This window comes from Centroberyx gerrardi, chromosome 4 (assembly GCF_048128805.1).
Source record: "Centroberyx gerrardi isolate f3 chromosome 4, fCenGer3.hap1.cur.20231027, whole genome shotgun sequence".
Taxonomy (NCBI): Eukaryota; Metazoa; Chordata; class Actinopteri; order Beryciformes; family Berycidae; genus Centroberyx; species Centroberyx gerrardi.
The window spans coordinates 6,279,805-6,296,961 of record NC_136000.1 but is presented as its reverse complement, the minus strand read 5'-3'; the positions used below and the strand labels follow the sequence as shown (position 1 = coordinate 6,296,961).

The 17,157-nt window shown below is 42.6% G+C and overlaps 1 protein-coding gene across 1 annotated transcript in view; it reads left to right on the top strand.

The window, feature by feature from the left end:
• The first annotated feature begins 219 nt into the window (after window positions 1-219).
• swap70b (switching B cell complex subunit SWAP70b) overlaps window positions 220-17,157 on the top strand; it is a 29,502-nt gene continuing 12,564 nt past the window's right edge. The window contains exons 1-7 of the mRNA XM_071904935.2: window positions 220-395; window positions 3,061-3,201; window positions 11,193-11,366; window positions 12,807-13,034; window positions 13,202-13,348; window positions 14,183-14,291; window positions 15,596-15,777. Coding sequence (XP_071761036.1) covers window positions 300-395; window positions 3,061-3,201; window positions 11,193-11,366; window positions 12,807-13,034; window positions 13,202-13,348; window positions 14,183-14,291; window positions 15,596-15,777 — 1,077 coding nt within the window. The 5' untranslated portion in view covers window positions 220-299. The remainder of the gene's footprint in view (window positions 396-3,060; window positions 3,202-11,192; window positions 11,367-12,806; window positions 13,035-13,201; window positions 13,349-14,182; window positions 14,292-15,595; window positions 15,778-17,157) is intronic.

The following is a 17,157-nucleotide window of genomic DNA, read 5'->3' as shown; positions in this document are numbered from 1 at the left end:
ACACACACACACACACACACACACACACACACACACACACACACACACACCTCCATCATATTCAGTTTCTCTCGCTGAGTGGTGCTGCAGCGCTTCAGTCATAATCATGCCAGACACGCACCGTGGACGCGCAAGTGTCTGACAGCGCGTCATGTGACTGTCCCATTGTATCCAACACAGACACTTTTCCCATAGACAGACAGAGCCGCACAAGTTACAGACAGCAAGAGAAGAGACGAAGAGAGAGAGAGAGAGAGAGAGAGAGAGAGAGGGAGGGAGAGGTGTTGTTTGTCATCATCATGGCTCTGCGGGACGAACTTCTGAAGTCCATATGGCACGCGTTTACCGCGCTGGACGTGGACAAAAGCGGAAAAGTCTCCAAATCACAACTGAAGGTACAGTAGCTTATTGTGTTTCCATTTCGGGCACTTCATATCCAACCTGCGCCGCTTGCTTTGGCTCTGTATCATCATTTTGGGAGCAGGAGCTGCCGTATGCGGCCAAGCAGGAAATTCTCTTAGTAGGGAAGGACATTTGGAGCTCAGCGTGGTTTTACCTGAACATATCTCACTTTGAACACGGTTCGTCTTAAGTTCATGGGAAATAACTTTTCTGCCCGTTTCTGTCTGTGAATCGCCGACAGTGGGTTTATCAACAGCAGCGCACCTGTCTGTAGACGCGCATTGATTGACCAAACCTAACTGAAAGTAATCCTATAGTAAACTTTAGAATGGTACGATACAAATAGCCTACCACAGCTAAACTATAAGTCCCTATGCGAATATTATAGTCATACCTTAAGAGATAAATAAAGGGACATTAGGTATTATAGGTCACTATAAATTCACTATTTAGTATTGCGCAATGTCTATCATAGTATTCTGTTACATCACTATCTTGGTTGGAAATTAACAGGTGGTTATAATCAAATGACAGCTGTGTATATGGTAAAGCACCATATTGGTAGGAAATGCATTTGACATCATGGAAATACTATCAATAGGAATATTACTATTGATGCTATAGGGCATTAAAACTACTAATAAGTCTGATAAGGTCACTATAAACTCACTACTGACTACCACAGATACTGAAAGTATTATATTGATGTCATAGGAGATCAATAAGACAAAATATGAGGATAAGATCACTGTAAACTCATTATAGTTCTCAATTTTAGTGCATTTTCATCAAGGAAATGGGTTTGTAATACCATATTTAGCTCAAATATAGTGTAACCTATTACTGCTGCTTTAAAATAGCTCAACTTTGAAGCTTCCCTTTCCATGTTTTCCAACCATTGTGTTAAAGGCTGGCGTGCCTCTATGGTACAGTAAAACTGACAGTTAGGTTGTGTTAAAATTACAGTCACTTCACTACCTTGATATATGATCAGGACTGGATAGGTGTCTTGTCAAACAATCTGCCTAGAGCTCTTCCATCATCCTTTATGGTCATTAAACTAACATTCATCCCTGCTGGGAGTAAGTATTCTCACCCTGTTAACATGTTAATAAACATTGTGTATTCCAAAATTATTCCTTGCATTGGGATGGGAAATTGGTTTTATACTATCACTGTCCAGGGTGAACTGGGTCAACATTGAAGGCAAAATCTGCCCTAAAACACTTTTAACATTGTTTAAAAAAACAGCTATTGAATTTCTGGGTCCATTTTGTTTTTTTCCGGTGTATTTTTCCTATTCCTGTGGATAACTGGCCAAATGTAGACAACATGACGACACGTTGAGATATTTACAGCGCAGCTATAATGGAGTTTGATAGCAGGAAAGTATTCAGCTGTTTTAAAAGATCAACAGTAAGCGTCAGGTTTTGGTGTCAGTCCCTCAGAATCAAAGAGCGAGGGCTTCTTTGTAGACCAGGGATGGGCCAAGGTGTGCCATGGAGGGCCAAGGGTCCGCAGGTTTTCATTCCAGCCAAACACTGCATTAGCTGTGATAATCAATGAAATCATCTTGTGTTGTCTTTGGTTGGAATGAAAACCTGCCGACTCCTGGCCCTCCATGGCACATGACTGCCCGTCCCTGTTCTAGACTCAGTATTTTGCACCAACGTTCAACAATCATACAGGGAGAAATCCATCCTAGAAGAAGCAGAGAGACCGATTTCTCCACTGACAGTAGACTCAATAGACCAGAATGCAATGCAGCCACAAGACATGTTGTCTTTAGAGTAGGGGGCACGACTCTCACTTTCTTGACTGGAAAAACTCGCCATCGCTATTCCTCTCTCCACCTACATGTATAACCCATGGATGGTATAACCCCCATCTGAATGCAACAAGTTCACATCCCTTCTCTAGGGGTTGTTGAAAGGCATTCTGGGAATTGTAGGAAATCATTTACTGAAGTAGAAGTAGACGAGGCAGGTTGAGGGAAAGTGGGTACAACAAAAAGATAAAATTACGACACTTCATCACAAAATAACTCCTGGGATGCATTGAACATCACAGATCGATATCTAACAGTGTAAGAGTATCCAAGGATGGAGTTTCTCTTTAAGTTCATCTTCATCCCCCATTCATCCAAGCCAGATTTCTATGTAATTCTTTATCCTTGTTTAACAGCACAAGGGATCAAACACAGATCCAGTACATCCATGAATGTCTGACTACATGATAAGCGTTCCTCCCAGTACCAGATGTTTAGACTTATCAGTATTTCACCTCACTGAGCAGAGACTTGTGCAGTCTGGGAACAGATGGCTTTATCAATAATCTGTTTACTAGTGTGACTATCTGCATGCGAGGAGTCACTATGTGACATTAAACATCCACCATTTGAAAAATATGGTACCTACTCTTACAAAATGATTTGAAATTTGAAAGAAAATATTATACTTAGGTAACTAAATACTATAGAGCTACTTTAGCAGATATTAAGTAGCTTGAATCTTTGGGTGACAAATTTATAAAACCTTACAGACGGTCACAGGATCCTCTGTATTTCATTTCCTATTGAATGATGAACTTTAGGCCATGATTTGTTCTCCAAAGTGTGTACATAGTGTATAAAACCCATATATTTTCCCATCATTCCAGGTGCTGTCCCACAACTTGTGTACAGTGATGAAGATCCCACATGACCCTGTGGCGCTGGAGGAGCATTTTAAAGATGACGATGAAGGCCCAGTCTCCAACCAGGGTTACATGCCGTACCTGAACAAGTTCATCCTGGACAAGGTCAGCCAACAGCACTGATTCCCTTCCCTATTTAGAGTTATTATGACAACAAAGCGTGGCATTGGTATCCCAAGTTCAAGTCAGCCAACATTTACATCATATTTGACGCATTTAGTTGATGTTTTTATCTAGAGCGTTTTACAATGAGTGGAACAGTAGAATAAGCTCAAATTATTTATTAAAAGAAACCAATAGTAAGGAGTGCAAAGGGTCAAAGCCCAGCACCAGACAAGTTTTGCTGTTGTCGGGTTAAAACCTTGTATCTCCAAAATGTCAACTTTTCAGGAACAGTTGCCCATCTCAGAAAAACAGCCTTGTTTTTAGCTTGACATCCTTGGATTTTTGAGTTTATCCAATGGGTTTTGAAAGGGTTTCATAAACCCAAGGGTTGAAAATGCAATTCTTCAATTGAAGGTAAAGTTTTCATCCAACAAAGACAATATATAACACCAGTGATTTCGCCATATTATACCATAGAGGAAACCATAATGGTGAATGGTATTTGTATCCCAGGTTCATTGTGGGTAAAGTCTGTCAACCACTCTAATTGGCCCTTCATCACTTTACATGGGTTATGACACATTAATAGGAGTAAAAAAGCATTACAAAAAAATACAAGGATCACAACAAGACTGACAGGAGATGCAGTTTTGTGTCTCCTGTTGAAAGCCTTACTGCAGTTCTTGTATTCCACAACTTCCCGGGACTTTTGAAAACTTGTAAGTCCCCAGTAAATGTTAATTCGTGGCATTGGTGAAATGTTTTAGAAGGCTAGTGGAGCATAAAAGTCTATTGATTGATATGTAGTATTGGTATATTGTGCTGGTGGCACACTCTCAACCTCTGTTGTCGATACATCCATCAATCCACCATGTTTAGCACCCACACAGGACCATTTATTGATCATTGAGGTAATTCATTCGATTCCTCATTTTCATTTCTATGGTGATGTCATATAGGGTCACAATATGAATGGAGCGGTGGCGATTGTTTTGCTGGGCATCATGACAAGTGAAAGTCTTTCCCTTTATGATGTCATGAAAGGCAAACTCCCATGGAATTCCCTTTGTCCCAAGTGAATGTTTGGAATTCTTGCATGATATCATAAAGGAGTTTCTTGAGGGTGTTGCCATGGCAAACGGGGTCAGAATTCTGTTGTGAGTGTGACATCACAAATAGTTTCTCTTGAGGGTCACAAAGGTCCTCTCCCCTCTCTTTAGATCTTATTTTATTGCTTTTTTTAGCTTGTCTTTTCTCATCTTTGATTCATAAATAAGCTCGACTCTTCAATGAAATATTACTATGATGAATTATAATCATTGTTTTTGCCGCTTGTAATGTTTCTGCTGGACTCTTGTGCGATATCAGAAGGGATTGCGGTACTTCTCTTGTGTTATCAAGGGTTAGGCCTATGCTTGTTGTCTCACAGTTTTTGTGATATTATTTCTACACAGTCAGAGTTTTCCTTTGAGATGTTATGAAACTGTATTGCATGGATTTCCACGCAAACTGCCTGTGGCATCTTGTGAATGACAAACACGCATGCTGTTGCCATCAAGGGTTTCTAAGAGGACAGTTGTTGATGTCATGGTCGTGACACCTTGACCATAAATGTTCATGATTTGGTGTGTTTTTTCATGATTATTGCAAGAGCCGGCCTCTTCTGAGCAACTTTGGGATTTTTTCATCAAGGTTACCCCATGAGTTCTTCCTTCCGGCTCTGTTAAGACAGTAGAGGGATTCACTGTAAGTTGTACAACGTGTCTAACAGCCAGCAACGTTGCGTCATTCCTCTCTGACGCAGCAACACAAGCTTTCATGTGGCATCGGCTGCACCCGTCACTTCATCAAGGACCCTTTCCTCAAGCACTGTGAATTCAAGAGAGGTTTCAGGAAGACAGAAATGACGTCATGGGCAAATGTTACCCCCTCCCCACCCCATCCGTCACCCCTTCCCCTCCACACACACACACACACACACACACAAAACCACCCCACCCACCCATTGAAGTGGAGGTGACTGGGCTATACAGAGCGAGGGCGTCGGTCAGTGCATTCAACCGCTCACAACCCGCTCCCAAGGAAACTCCACCCGGTCTCAGAGGGAGACTATTTGTGTGTATGTGTGTGTGTGTGTGTGTTTGTGTGTGTGTGTGTGTGTGTGTGTGTTGCGATCAGGTACACAAGAAGCAGGAAAACAGTAGTTCTATATTACGAATGAATGGGAGTTGTTGGTCCAGAACAACTGAAATCCTGAAAAAAACACCCCGAAAAATCACATTCCCAGCTGTGTGTGTGTGTGTGTGTGTGTGTGTGTGTGCATTGTACAGGCATTGCGGATGGGAAGTAGGGATAGAGTGTGGGTGTGTGTCACCCTCATCCCCCCTGACTCATTCCACTTGTCAGTTTCATTAACAATGCAGTGGAAAATAAAATGCCACCCACCGACAGTTCAGCTCGTCTGAAACATCCGTTCCTAAGGAGTGTGTCACTAACGCAGATCTGTCACTCCAGTGTGATATTATACTCATAAATGTACGATCACCCGACACCCGACACCCAAATCGTGAACGTTTATCATTTTGCGGCGACGGGCATCTGCTGAGTCAGAAGAGAGACAGAAACCTGCTGTTTTTAAAGTGTTGGACTCAGCACTTTGCGGGTAGATGGAGCGTAGCATTCCACCGAAACAACTGACCTCCTCTGACCAGAGAGAGAGAGAGAGAGAGAGAGAGAGAGAGAGAGAGAGAGAGAGAGAGAGAGAGAGAGAGAGAGAGAGAGAGAGAGAGAGAGAGAGAGAGAGAGAGAGAGAGAGAGAGAGAGAGAGAGAGAGAGAGAGAGAGAGAGAGAGAGAGAGAGAGAGAGAGAGAGAGAGAGAGAGAAAACTTGGCACTCAGACAGGGAGGACGAACCTGAGAGAGAGACAGACACAGGGAAAGAAAAAGAGAGAGAGAGACTAATCAAGGTTAATGCCAATTTCTGTGCTGTTGGTATTTTGTGACCCTCATCACTTTATTATTGTTGTCCAGTCATCTGACAACAGAAAGCTGTGTGAATGACAACAGCTGTATTGTGTTATACGCTATGTTGAAAAATACACAAAATAAGTGATCACTAGGGCTGGGTATCGTTTAAAAAATTACGATACCAGTATCAATACCAGTACCCTTAAAGTGATACCGATACCAATAGAGTACTTCATTCGATACCTTTTTTTTAACGTTTTGGTGGCATCTCGGCACGCTGAACTGCCAACTCCGTCACATACACCGCTCGACTTCACCACCACAGACTGTATGGGTTGTAGCTGCTGCGGTAGTGGGCCAATCACACGTCGCATTAAATCAAAGAACGCTTGCGGTGATTGGCTGCGAGCAAAACCATACAAATAGTAATTTTTTTCTAGATCTGTGTACAAAAAAGTATCGAATGCAGGTATCGTTTGACTGGAGAAGTTTCGATACTACTTGGTACTGGGTTATTTCGGTCGATACCTTAAAGGTATCGAGTACCGATACCCAGCCCTAGTGATCACAGACAGAGTTAGAGGCGACAGAAATTTGGATTTTTAACATTGCTGGCAATGGTGAGAACCGATCTAAACTCTGCGGAAGAACGTCAGCCATGTTTGTGAAAAGAGCCTATACCTGACCTGCCTTCATTAAACAGATCAGGACGCTGTGGGCGTATTGTTCCCCCCTTTCATGTATTTATAGTTTGTGGTTTAGTTATAGCATATTTGTGTTTTATAAGCTAATGGTTCTGATAATGCTCGTCACTTTGCCTCCTGCTCTGCAATTGTATCCTTTTTAATGCCCAATAGGCAGATCATGTTCCTTTGTAAGCGCCTTGAAATTCCAATAGGTGGGGAGTTTTTGTTCCCGGGTCAGAAAGTGAGTTTTGAAAGCCAGAAATCTCAGCACCTGGCCAAGTAATCACTGAGCCGTTGGTCTTGAAGGACAGCCCTATCAAGCCCGGGTGAGTTGTAATTCCTGAGGCGAGAGGATCTCTCTCTCCCAGGCCCGGGATGCAGGAGATAAGGCCCGGTGCTCGGATCCTGTCTGGCTCCTCTGGCCAGTGAATTCTAATGAACATGTGTCAGTGGAGAGGAGGGGAGGCAGCGCTGACAAGGCCCTCATTGTTGAGGTGCGGAGAGTGAGAGAGTGACATTGACGGAAGGAGTGAGAAGAGGAATAGAAAGAGAGAGAGAGAGAGAGAGAGAGAGAGAGAGAGGGTAAACGAGCCACTCGCATGGAGAGCGAAAAACGAGACGAGCATGACACGACAATGTGAGACAAAAGAGCTGTTCTTTCATAACAAATCCTACTTTCACAACCTCACGACTGTCCCCTCCCATGTGTCGTAGTGCTGCCAGCGTTTCTCACTGGAGACCGGCTTTGTGTTCGCTGCCGTTGACTCATTCAAAACCGCAGGTCTAAAAAAGAGTGAGCTGATATAGCCAAGGCCAGCCACCTGCTTCTTAACATAACAACTATGGCTCATTATTCCTCATTCCTGCCTGCCTGCCTGCCGTTCTCACACCAAGAGAGACGGGCATGTTGCTGAGTAATGAGAAAAGAAAAGGGAAGAAGTGGATGTTGTTTTATTAGGGTCAATATTTGGTATCAGTAAAATATACCCAGAAGCCTCCAAAAGGGGAACATCAGCAGATTTGAAATACTGTCTGATGACGAAACATCTGTGATGGGAGGCGCCCACATTGATAACCGCAGTGACGCTCCACTCTTAAACTTCCAAGCTAGATTTCAACATAGGCACCCTAAATTAGCACAAGGGGGAGTTACATCAGATCCTGTGTATGGCCAAAAGCCCTAGAAAAGTTCAGACTACTTCACTGCATTCATTCTCTTCTGTCTGCCTTACCCAGAAACACACACATGCACACACACACACACACATACACGCACACACACACACTGCATAAAGAATGAAGTGTGAAAAAATGGGAAACGGCGGTTGTGAAAGTATCCAGGATTATATTCTATGGGGTGTGGTACATTTTCTGCCGGAGAGCTTATTTTGATGTAAAGACGAAGGCAAACAGTGTATGAGTCCATAAACTCAGTCTTCCTATTTAAAGTCAATGGAGCAGCTCCAGGCTGTACATCGGTGTGACATCAAAGTTGGGTAACAGTTAAACTGAAGTGCATGGTGATGAAAACAAACAAACAACAAACAGATTATAAGACCATTAGAAGCAGAGAGAGATGTTTCTTACAGTATAATCAGCAGACAAACATCAGAAAATTACATTCAGTTGAACATCGTCATTGACTATACAGTCGCCCTATGAAGTATTCAACCCTTTACATATTGTGTGTATTATGATATAAGTTTGTGCATTTAAAAAATAAAATAACGCCTTAAAGGTTTTTTTTTTAAATGATTGGATGGCATTGAAAGTATTTCATTTCTTATAGCACCCAAATTCAACAGTATGCCTCAGCTCTCTCTCTCTCTCTCTCTCTTTCTCTCTCTCTCTTTCTATCTCTCTCTCCCCCTCTCTCTCTCTCCCTCTCACTCCCTCTCTCTCTCTCTCTCTCTCTCTCTCTCTCTCTCTAAAATGAGGCCTCTATAATGTCTAATTTTGACCAATGTCAGGTCTTACCCCAAAATTGTGGGGCCTTGAATTTCACCAAACAAGACCTTGAAAGTCATTGAAACTTTATTGAATTTAATGTCCAAGTGAGTGTGGGAGCCTTGTGACTATAGTAATTAGTACCCTGAGCTCACAGTGTGTTTATAATGCACTTATGATACCTTATTATGCCTTATGAGCACCAACCCAAGTGAAGTGTTACCGAGAGTTGTTCATGTTCCTAAATACTCAGGCAAAGTAGTAATAGGGCTGTCACGTGCCATAAGATGAACTGGTGATTTTATTTATTTATTTTTTTTAATTGAGTGGCATTCCTCTTCAAGTACTAATTCACATTATCACTGCTTACATGCATGACTAGCTATCTGTAACAGTTTTTAGTATTATCTTCACTGTGCCCATGCATGTGTGGAGGGAACATCTGGGGCTGTGGGACCAGGTTCTGCATCGCTGCCTGCTCACACCACATCAGTGCAACAATTATACCACATTATGGATCAGTGTTTATGGTAATAGTGGCTTCAAATAGCCAAAATCAAACATAGTCTATAAATGTGATGCTTCCAGAGTGCAGTTTCAGGGCGTTTAGGAACATTTAGGACATTGGGTTTTGAGAATTATCTTTGTAGTTGAAATGTTCGGTTCATTTTTTAACTAGAGTGAACGTTGGAGTTGGGTACAAGTTGTTTGGGGGTGGTGGGGGGGTGGGGGGTGGTGGTGCTTGACGGGACGAGAGCCAGCAGGACGAGATGTGCTCCTAATCCACACGATTGCATAGTCAGCCTGCCAGGAATCTCCATGGCTACGCTACTGTTCACCGGCTAGAAGAAAACATTTCCCCTCCACAGCACTGATTGTACCTTTTCAAGAGTTTTCCTCCCTTTCTGCTCTGGAATTTGAGCCCCAGAGCTAAAAAAAAACACAAAAAAAAACATCTAAACAGAGCCCACTTTTTTCCTTTCACACTCGTCTCGACAGTTTGGCATTGGCAGCGTCGGCAGGATTCATGCCATCTCCGTTAAAAGCATACTGAGGGAAAAAAAAGCATGCTTTAAAGTTATATAAAGAAAAAAGTGAAAAGCCTGTAGTGTGTACTGGTGGCTTAGCAGGCGAAGGTGCACACCGTGTTTTCAGGATATTGTGGGTTGGAGTCTGACTCAAGACCTTTGTCGCATGTCGTCCCCCCTCTCTCTCTCTCTCTGTCTCTCATCTTTCTTGTCTCTCAAAATAAAACACAACACCTGGTCTGTTTAAAGTGATGTTGACCTTTGGCAGTACCTTGGGTTGTGTAGCTTCCTGGCCATGGTATAACCCCAAAATCTCTTCTCTGTTATCTGTTGCTCCGGTAGAGGCGATTGGAGAATAGTGTTTTATTCTCTCTCCATTCGATGCCATTGCATGGAGGAACAGGTCTGAAAATCACACTTTTAGCACATAAGCAGCAAACAAAGCTTCTGACAATATATAAAAAAATCTAACCCAAACCTAACCCTAAAAAAGAGACTTGTTTTTTATATATTGTCAGAATCTACTTTGTCAAAGTCCTGTCTCCCACCTTTTTTCGCCTATTTACAATTATTGATAAACGTAATTCTCTTTGTTCCATCTGCATAAGTTTCCTCTGACTGGATTTCAGTGTTACACTTGTGTTACACACAATGGCAGTGAATGGAGAGAGAAAAAAAACCTAAATTCTCCAATCGTCTCTACCGGAGCAACAGATAACCGATTTGGGGGTTTTATCATGGCCAGGAAGCTACACAACCCAAAGTTCAACATCACTTTAACAAAGTAATAATGAAAGTAATGATTCTCATTTCGCTTGCCCCCCTCCACATAGAGGTCAGAGGTCAGCGTTAGCTACAGGTTCAGGTTTTACTGCAGGATGCTTCAGCAGGGCGGATGCTTGCCAACACAGAGGTTTCTACACTGTAAAAAACATCCAAGTCATTTAGTCTCATATTCAGTCTTCAAATTTTTCTTAAAACAAGAGAAAAATTATGCGAATGGAGTGAGATAACTAACTTGTTTACAATGCAGTTTCACTTGTTTCAGGAAAGAAAGATGACACTTGATTCTCCAAAATTCTTGAAAGAAGTTGCATTTGCACTGGAAACAAGTGAAATGATTTAACCCCACTGGCAGATTTTTTCACTTGTTTTAAGAAAGTAATGATTTTAGGAGTCAATAATAGGCTAAATGACTTGTTAAGGTGGAGAGTTTTTGCAGTGTACCTGGGTCCTCCAGTTGAAAGACGTCTCCCCCCTCGCTACGCCTCCATACTGCCTGAAAAAAACACCTTTCTTTTGCCATGAACATGAACCCATGACTCACTGGACGCCCTCACCACAGCTGTCCTCCTCTACCGCAGGTGAAGGACAACTTTGACCGTCAGGACTTCAACAGGATGTGCTGGACCCTGTGCGCCAGGAAGAACCTGGACCGGACCCACCTGCTCATCTCCAACGATGACGCCTTCAAGATCTGGTGCATCTTCAACTTCTTGTCCGAGGACAGATACCCGCTGACCATGGTCACCGAGGAGGTGAGTGTTTCTTTACAGCACCGCCCCCGAAATTTAACGCTACTTTCAGATAGGACGCGGTTTGCTCTGCGCTTTTGTACAGCTCAACTCTTGACTAGATGTTTGGGGAAGTCGGGATAGCGTGAAAAAAATAGGCGGAGCTGTCGAGAAGCAGGGGGAGGAGCCATTCCTAGGTCGCTATAATTCTCCACTGCATTTGTAAACACACCTGGCATGCCCACCTGGTTAAAAACATGCTTCCAGGAGAGAGCTTTTCCACTTAAGTCCCTATACAACTTCAGACTAGTTTTCTATAATTCTGGAAATTCTGATCCTGCTGGAATAAAGTTTTTCCTCCATTTTCTTCCCTTCATGGCCGGCTACTTCCCTTTTTGTTTCTATTGGACACGTGAGGGTTTCATCACCATGTGCGGAGGAAAAGTTTATCTAAGTTGAACTTTAGGCACAAGGGCTCCGAGTTGGATGCAGTGAGCGAAAATCCGTTCATGTACAGCACGACCCATTGGAAATAATGGGTTTAGAGTGCAGAGAGTAGAGTTATCGCATCCTATGTGAAAGTAGCATAACTCTGTGACTCTATAGGAGAGTGGGCAGTCCATCCCCTCCAGCATTTTCTGTTAATCAGACAGACAGCAGGAAAGCTGAGACTTTGATCTAGAGACGGGTGTCTTAACCACAAAGAGCGACACCAACACACTGCTCTGACCTATAAAGTTTGCTGTCTACTGCCCACAGTGGCTGATAAATCCCCCAAATTAACCACCACCCTCAATAGTGGTTGGGCGAAGAGTAGACAGGTTCCAAACAGAGACAAAATTTACCAGCGTTTGTCTGGTGGCTGGTGTTAATTTCCCGCCCTGATCATGAGTCGTTTAAAATACCTCTTGCTTTATCAGATAAAACAATGGGTAGGCAGCAGGAATCATTTCTCTGACAACACTAACAACATTTACTTGGATGTGAGGGTCAGTGGGATGTTTTGGTCAGGCCTCTGTATATGTGTTGGGCTCCGCTGGTACAATAACTGGCTACTTTAAAAGGAACACCCAGTCCGTTGCTCAAGAGCAGAAAAGGAAGTTTCCAGCTTCCTGTTCTACAAATGCTGCAGGATTTATTGTTGGGCATAACGAACATCCGAGCCGTATCGCTGGGAGGCTGTTTACAAAAGAAATCTAACTTTATACGCTGCACTCAGTTCCCTTAGAGAACATTTGTCCCTTTACAGTAAACTAGGATGAACATGGAATAAAAAGCAGGACAGTAGCAGTTATCTCTCAAAAGGAATGAACTGTAAAAACCTTGTGGAAAAAAACGGAAAAATCACGTTGGTGTCTTTATTTGGCCTGTGTATGTGTGTTTGGTTTGTGTGTGGTTTGGTGATGCACCGCCATATGCTCTTGTGTGATTGTGTGTGTGTGTGTGTGTATCTCCCCGGCACAGATCGAGTACTTCCTGCGTAAGCTGACGGAGGCGATGGGCGGCAGCTGGGTGGAGGAGCGCTTCGAGGACTACAAGCTGGAGCTGAACGCCAAGCAGCAGTCCCTGAACGCCTGGGAGCTCATCAGCCTGGTGGGCTCGGGACACTTCAGCAAGGGCATGGACCGCCAGACCCTGTCCATGGGCATCAACGACGTCTACCAGGAGCTCATCATGGACGTCCTCAAACAGGTCGGCATCAAGCTGGGGCCAAGTCAACGTTAGGCGGTGTGCAGCGGCTGTACTTTAATTGGAATAATTAAGTGTTTTTCACCTTTACATGACAGTTCAAAGTAGACAGGAGAGATTGGGAGAGAGAGGGATGACATTCTGACTCATTTGCTTGTGTCTGTCCGCAGGGCTACATGATGAAGAAGGGTCACAAGAGGAAGAACTGGACGGAGCGCTGGTTCCTGCTGAAGCCGAACTCCATCTCCTACTACGTCGGGGAGGACCTGGCCGAGAAGAAAGGCGACATCCTATTGGACGGAAACTGCTGCGTCGAGGCAAGGACCGCCCGCTTAGACTGTTTTCTACAACTCTCTGACATACAAAATATGCATAAAATACACTGATCAGGTGAATCCAGGAGAAGCTGGTTCTGAATGTAGGTTTTGCAATTGTGTCACAAATCTCCTAGCAGCCACATCTGGCACTATTGTAGAGGTCAGTTGGAGAATTGGCTGTGTGCAAATAATGTGTAAATATATAACAACCAAGCTAGAAAAAGAGAGATACCTGAAAAAGATTGTTGCAGATCCATTCAGTAATGGTAGCTAGTTAGCAAGCTAATTTAGCAAAACAACTGATATTAATGTGACTACTGGCCACTACAAGTGATAGCGTCTTCTAGATACATTAGCAAATCACTATTTACAACAATAAACTGATGATTAGCTAACCAGATAGGCTACTATGGTTACTTAGCTAACATCTAAACACAAAATGGATCAGATTCAAAATGACCAGTTATCAGGTAAAAAACAGCACAGGAATTAACTGTCTGTTGAACTCTGTTGAGAATCGTACATTTAGTAAAGCAGTCGTCTGTTCTCAGCCACTGTTGCCCGAGAGCTAAAGACCTCCAATATGGCCGCCAGAGGGTGTGTTACATCACTGAGCTTAGTACCAAGGTTAGGGGTTTGATTCCCATTGGGGACATCCATGAACATGTATTCACTCATACTGAGGCAATTTGGATAAAGGGGTCCAGCAAGTGGGTGAGATGTAGATACAGAAGAAGAGTCAGGTCAGAGAAGGATTTTTAAGCCTTGGGGTAACACATATCACACTTTAGCACTGCTGTAGTCCTTCGTGACTTATCCAGTTCTTCCTTGCAGTCTTTACCAGACAAGGAGGGAAAGAAGTGCCTGCTCTTCATCAAGTGCGCACAAAAAAGCTTTGAGATCAGTGCCTCGGACAAGAAGAGGAAACAGGAGTGGATCCAAGGTAAGAGAAGCGTTGAGGTCGCTCTTTCTCAATCTAAAAATCACAGGGATTATTCCTCCCATTGCTCATCTGCTAATCATCATTGAATTCTGCTGCTGTAAGCCTCAGTGAGGTGAGTCACTGCTCTCTCATTGTCTTATCTCACTAATTCACTCCCCACATCTGCTGCCTGTGAACTTTGTGACTATTTTTAACCTTACCAAAAGCTGTTCATCATCTGTTTATCAAAGCCACACGCAATTCTGTGTTTGAGTTTCTCTTGTAAAATTTGCTTACAAGATAATTTCATTTCAAAGTTGTCAAGTTCTCCTACCAATTTTTTTTATCCTTTAAAACGCAGCCTTCACAAAAAGTGCTGCAGTACGCTTAAATGCATCACAGTAATGGTTTCTGAGTAAATCAAGAAGGAAATTATTAGAAATATAAGTCCAAGATGAAATTTGTTTCTTTTTTCCTTTATTACAGGATATGGAAACTAAAATATGTACAGTCTTTGATTGCTAAGCATCAACATGTTTGTTGTCTCAGTTAATTTCCAATGGTTTGCCCTCTGAATCACTGTATCAGGTTCACAAAAATGGGAAAGTGCCAGGCCAAGAGCAATAAGTCACACAAAGCTCCTTCCTGTCATAAAAGAGCCTTTTAATTATTCATAAAGCATAGGAGTATGAGATCTTTTAGCCTGCTAGATTAGTATATTAAATACATCGGGTAGTTATGCTTATATCAGAATAGGATGGGAGGGAGAGGCTCACACATTATGATAGAGCATGTGGTTAAGAGTTTGATCCAAAGCCTTTCAACTCTTCACTGTTAGGGTTAGGGTTAGGGTTAGATATTAGATATTATGATATTAAATCCCTTTCTACAGTCACTCTACATGTCATGTCTGTAGTTTAAAACCCAGATTCCCTTTCAAGTGTCCGGCCATTTTTAAAGAATTTGCATGATTATTAAACGCTTGCATTTACGACCCAGCATTCCCTTTAAAACGCGGCCATATTTAAATGATCATTTACATACAGTACTGCTGTAAGTCTAAAAACACTTGAGACTTGAGAAAGAAGTTTTGACAGCTTTTAAATGTATTGACATTAAGCACCATCTTGTTTTCTCCCACCACACATCTTTTTCTTTTACATTTTATAAAAACTGACAAAAAATAATGTAGAAAAAGCTGCTCCCACATGCATCCCAGCTCACACCCCAAGCACAATATTCACCCAAAAGAAATCACAGCATGATGTTTTTGTCAATATTCTGTTGTCCTAACATCTTCATCCCTCCGCCATGTTTCCTCCCAGCCATCCAGACCTGTGTGAGCCTGCTGCGGCTGGGCCGGCCGGCGCCGCACCGCGAGGCGCGGCAGAAACGCCGGGAGCAACGTCTGAAGCAGCAGGCTGAGCAGGAGGAGCTGGAGCTGAGGATGAGGGAGCTGCAGACCGCCAACGAGACCAAGCAGCAGGAGCTGGAGGCCATGAGGAAGGTTAGGAGAACACCCGCCCAACTATAAAACGTTCCCAAAACCCTCGTGATTCCAGTCGACTCTCTTCCTTATGTGTGCCCGCCTTTGGGAGGAACCTTGCACTGCAAAAACTGACAAACAAAAACAAATTTTATTTTATCTTGTATCCAGACTTGTCAAGCTTATTTTAGGATTTCTTTTGTGAAATTTTACCGGTTTCAACAAATTTCACTTTTTTCAGGATAGTTTAACTTGTTTCAGGACACTTCGTAAATTGTCTTGGAGAAAGTTTCTTGTTTCAAGATTTTCTTCATTTTGACATGTATCAAGTGAAATTTATTGAAACCAGCAAGATTATCTGCCAGTGCAGTGAGATAATTTGACTGAAATATCATATAAATATCATGAAATAAGCTTGATAGGTCTGGAAACAAGTTAAAATCACTGGACAGCTTTTTCAGTGTGGAAGTATTTCTCTGACATGAGGACATGAAGTAGATAGGAGTGATCCAAGATGGCAAGGGGCAAAGATTTCTGACTTGTGAACATAAGGTGGGGAAGCAAGCAAGGCCTGCTTGGTCTGCATGATGTTATATTGAGTATCCTCGGCCTACTGGTTGACATAGGCTGTGGTTGTTTTTTTCTGTCAAGTCAGTCTCCAGGCCAAAACAAATGTGCATCAAGCTGAGTCGTTTAGTTCATTTGCACAGAGATAAAACATAAAAGCAAAGCGATTAAAAAAAAAAATGACAGTGACAAAATACAGTGATTTAAAAACACAGTAAGAAGAGATGGAAATTGCTCACTTGTGGAAGTGAAATAAAAAAACAAGGGCCTCATAAAACATCTCACCTCAAGACAAACAAAACCACAACTGGATATAAAAATAAATCAAACCGGCCCTAATGCAATAAATGGAATGATGGTGGAAGTGAGTGTGGTAATGAGTGGGAGGGCGTATATGTGTACGTGCATTAGTGTGTGAGTGTGAAAGACAGAGTGAATGTGTTACAGAAGTCATGCAGAAGGAGACAAGAAAGGAAAGAGAGAGAACATGTATGCTGAAAATTATAAGTAGTCAGGAACAACTTTATATATACTGCTTTGCATCAACAGCATTCTCTTTGGGGAGGAAGACTGGGCTTGTCAGAAAGCTCTGATTATATCATTAACTCCCTCTGACAGGCAGGTTTTTCCAGTAAGATGAATTTAAATGTTTCCCTGCTCACCGTGGGAATACCTGAAATACCAGGATTGCATTTTCATGTTTGGGTGAGTTAGCGCAGAGAAAAATGCTATCCAGGAAGCAATAGACTGGAATTGGTTAATGAATGAAACTCCTAAGGGAATTTCCCCCGGGGGAATTTCTACACCACTGAGACACAGAGAAGGATATTTTTC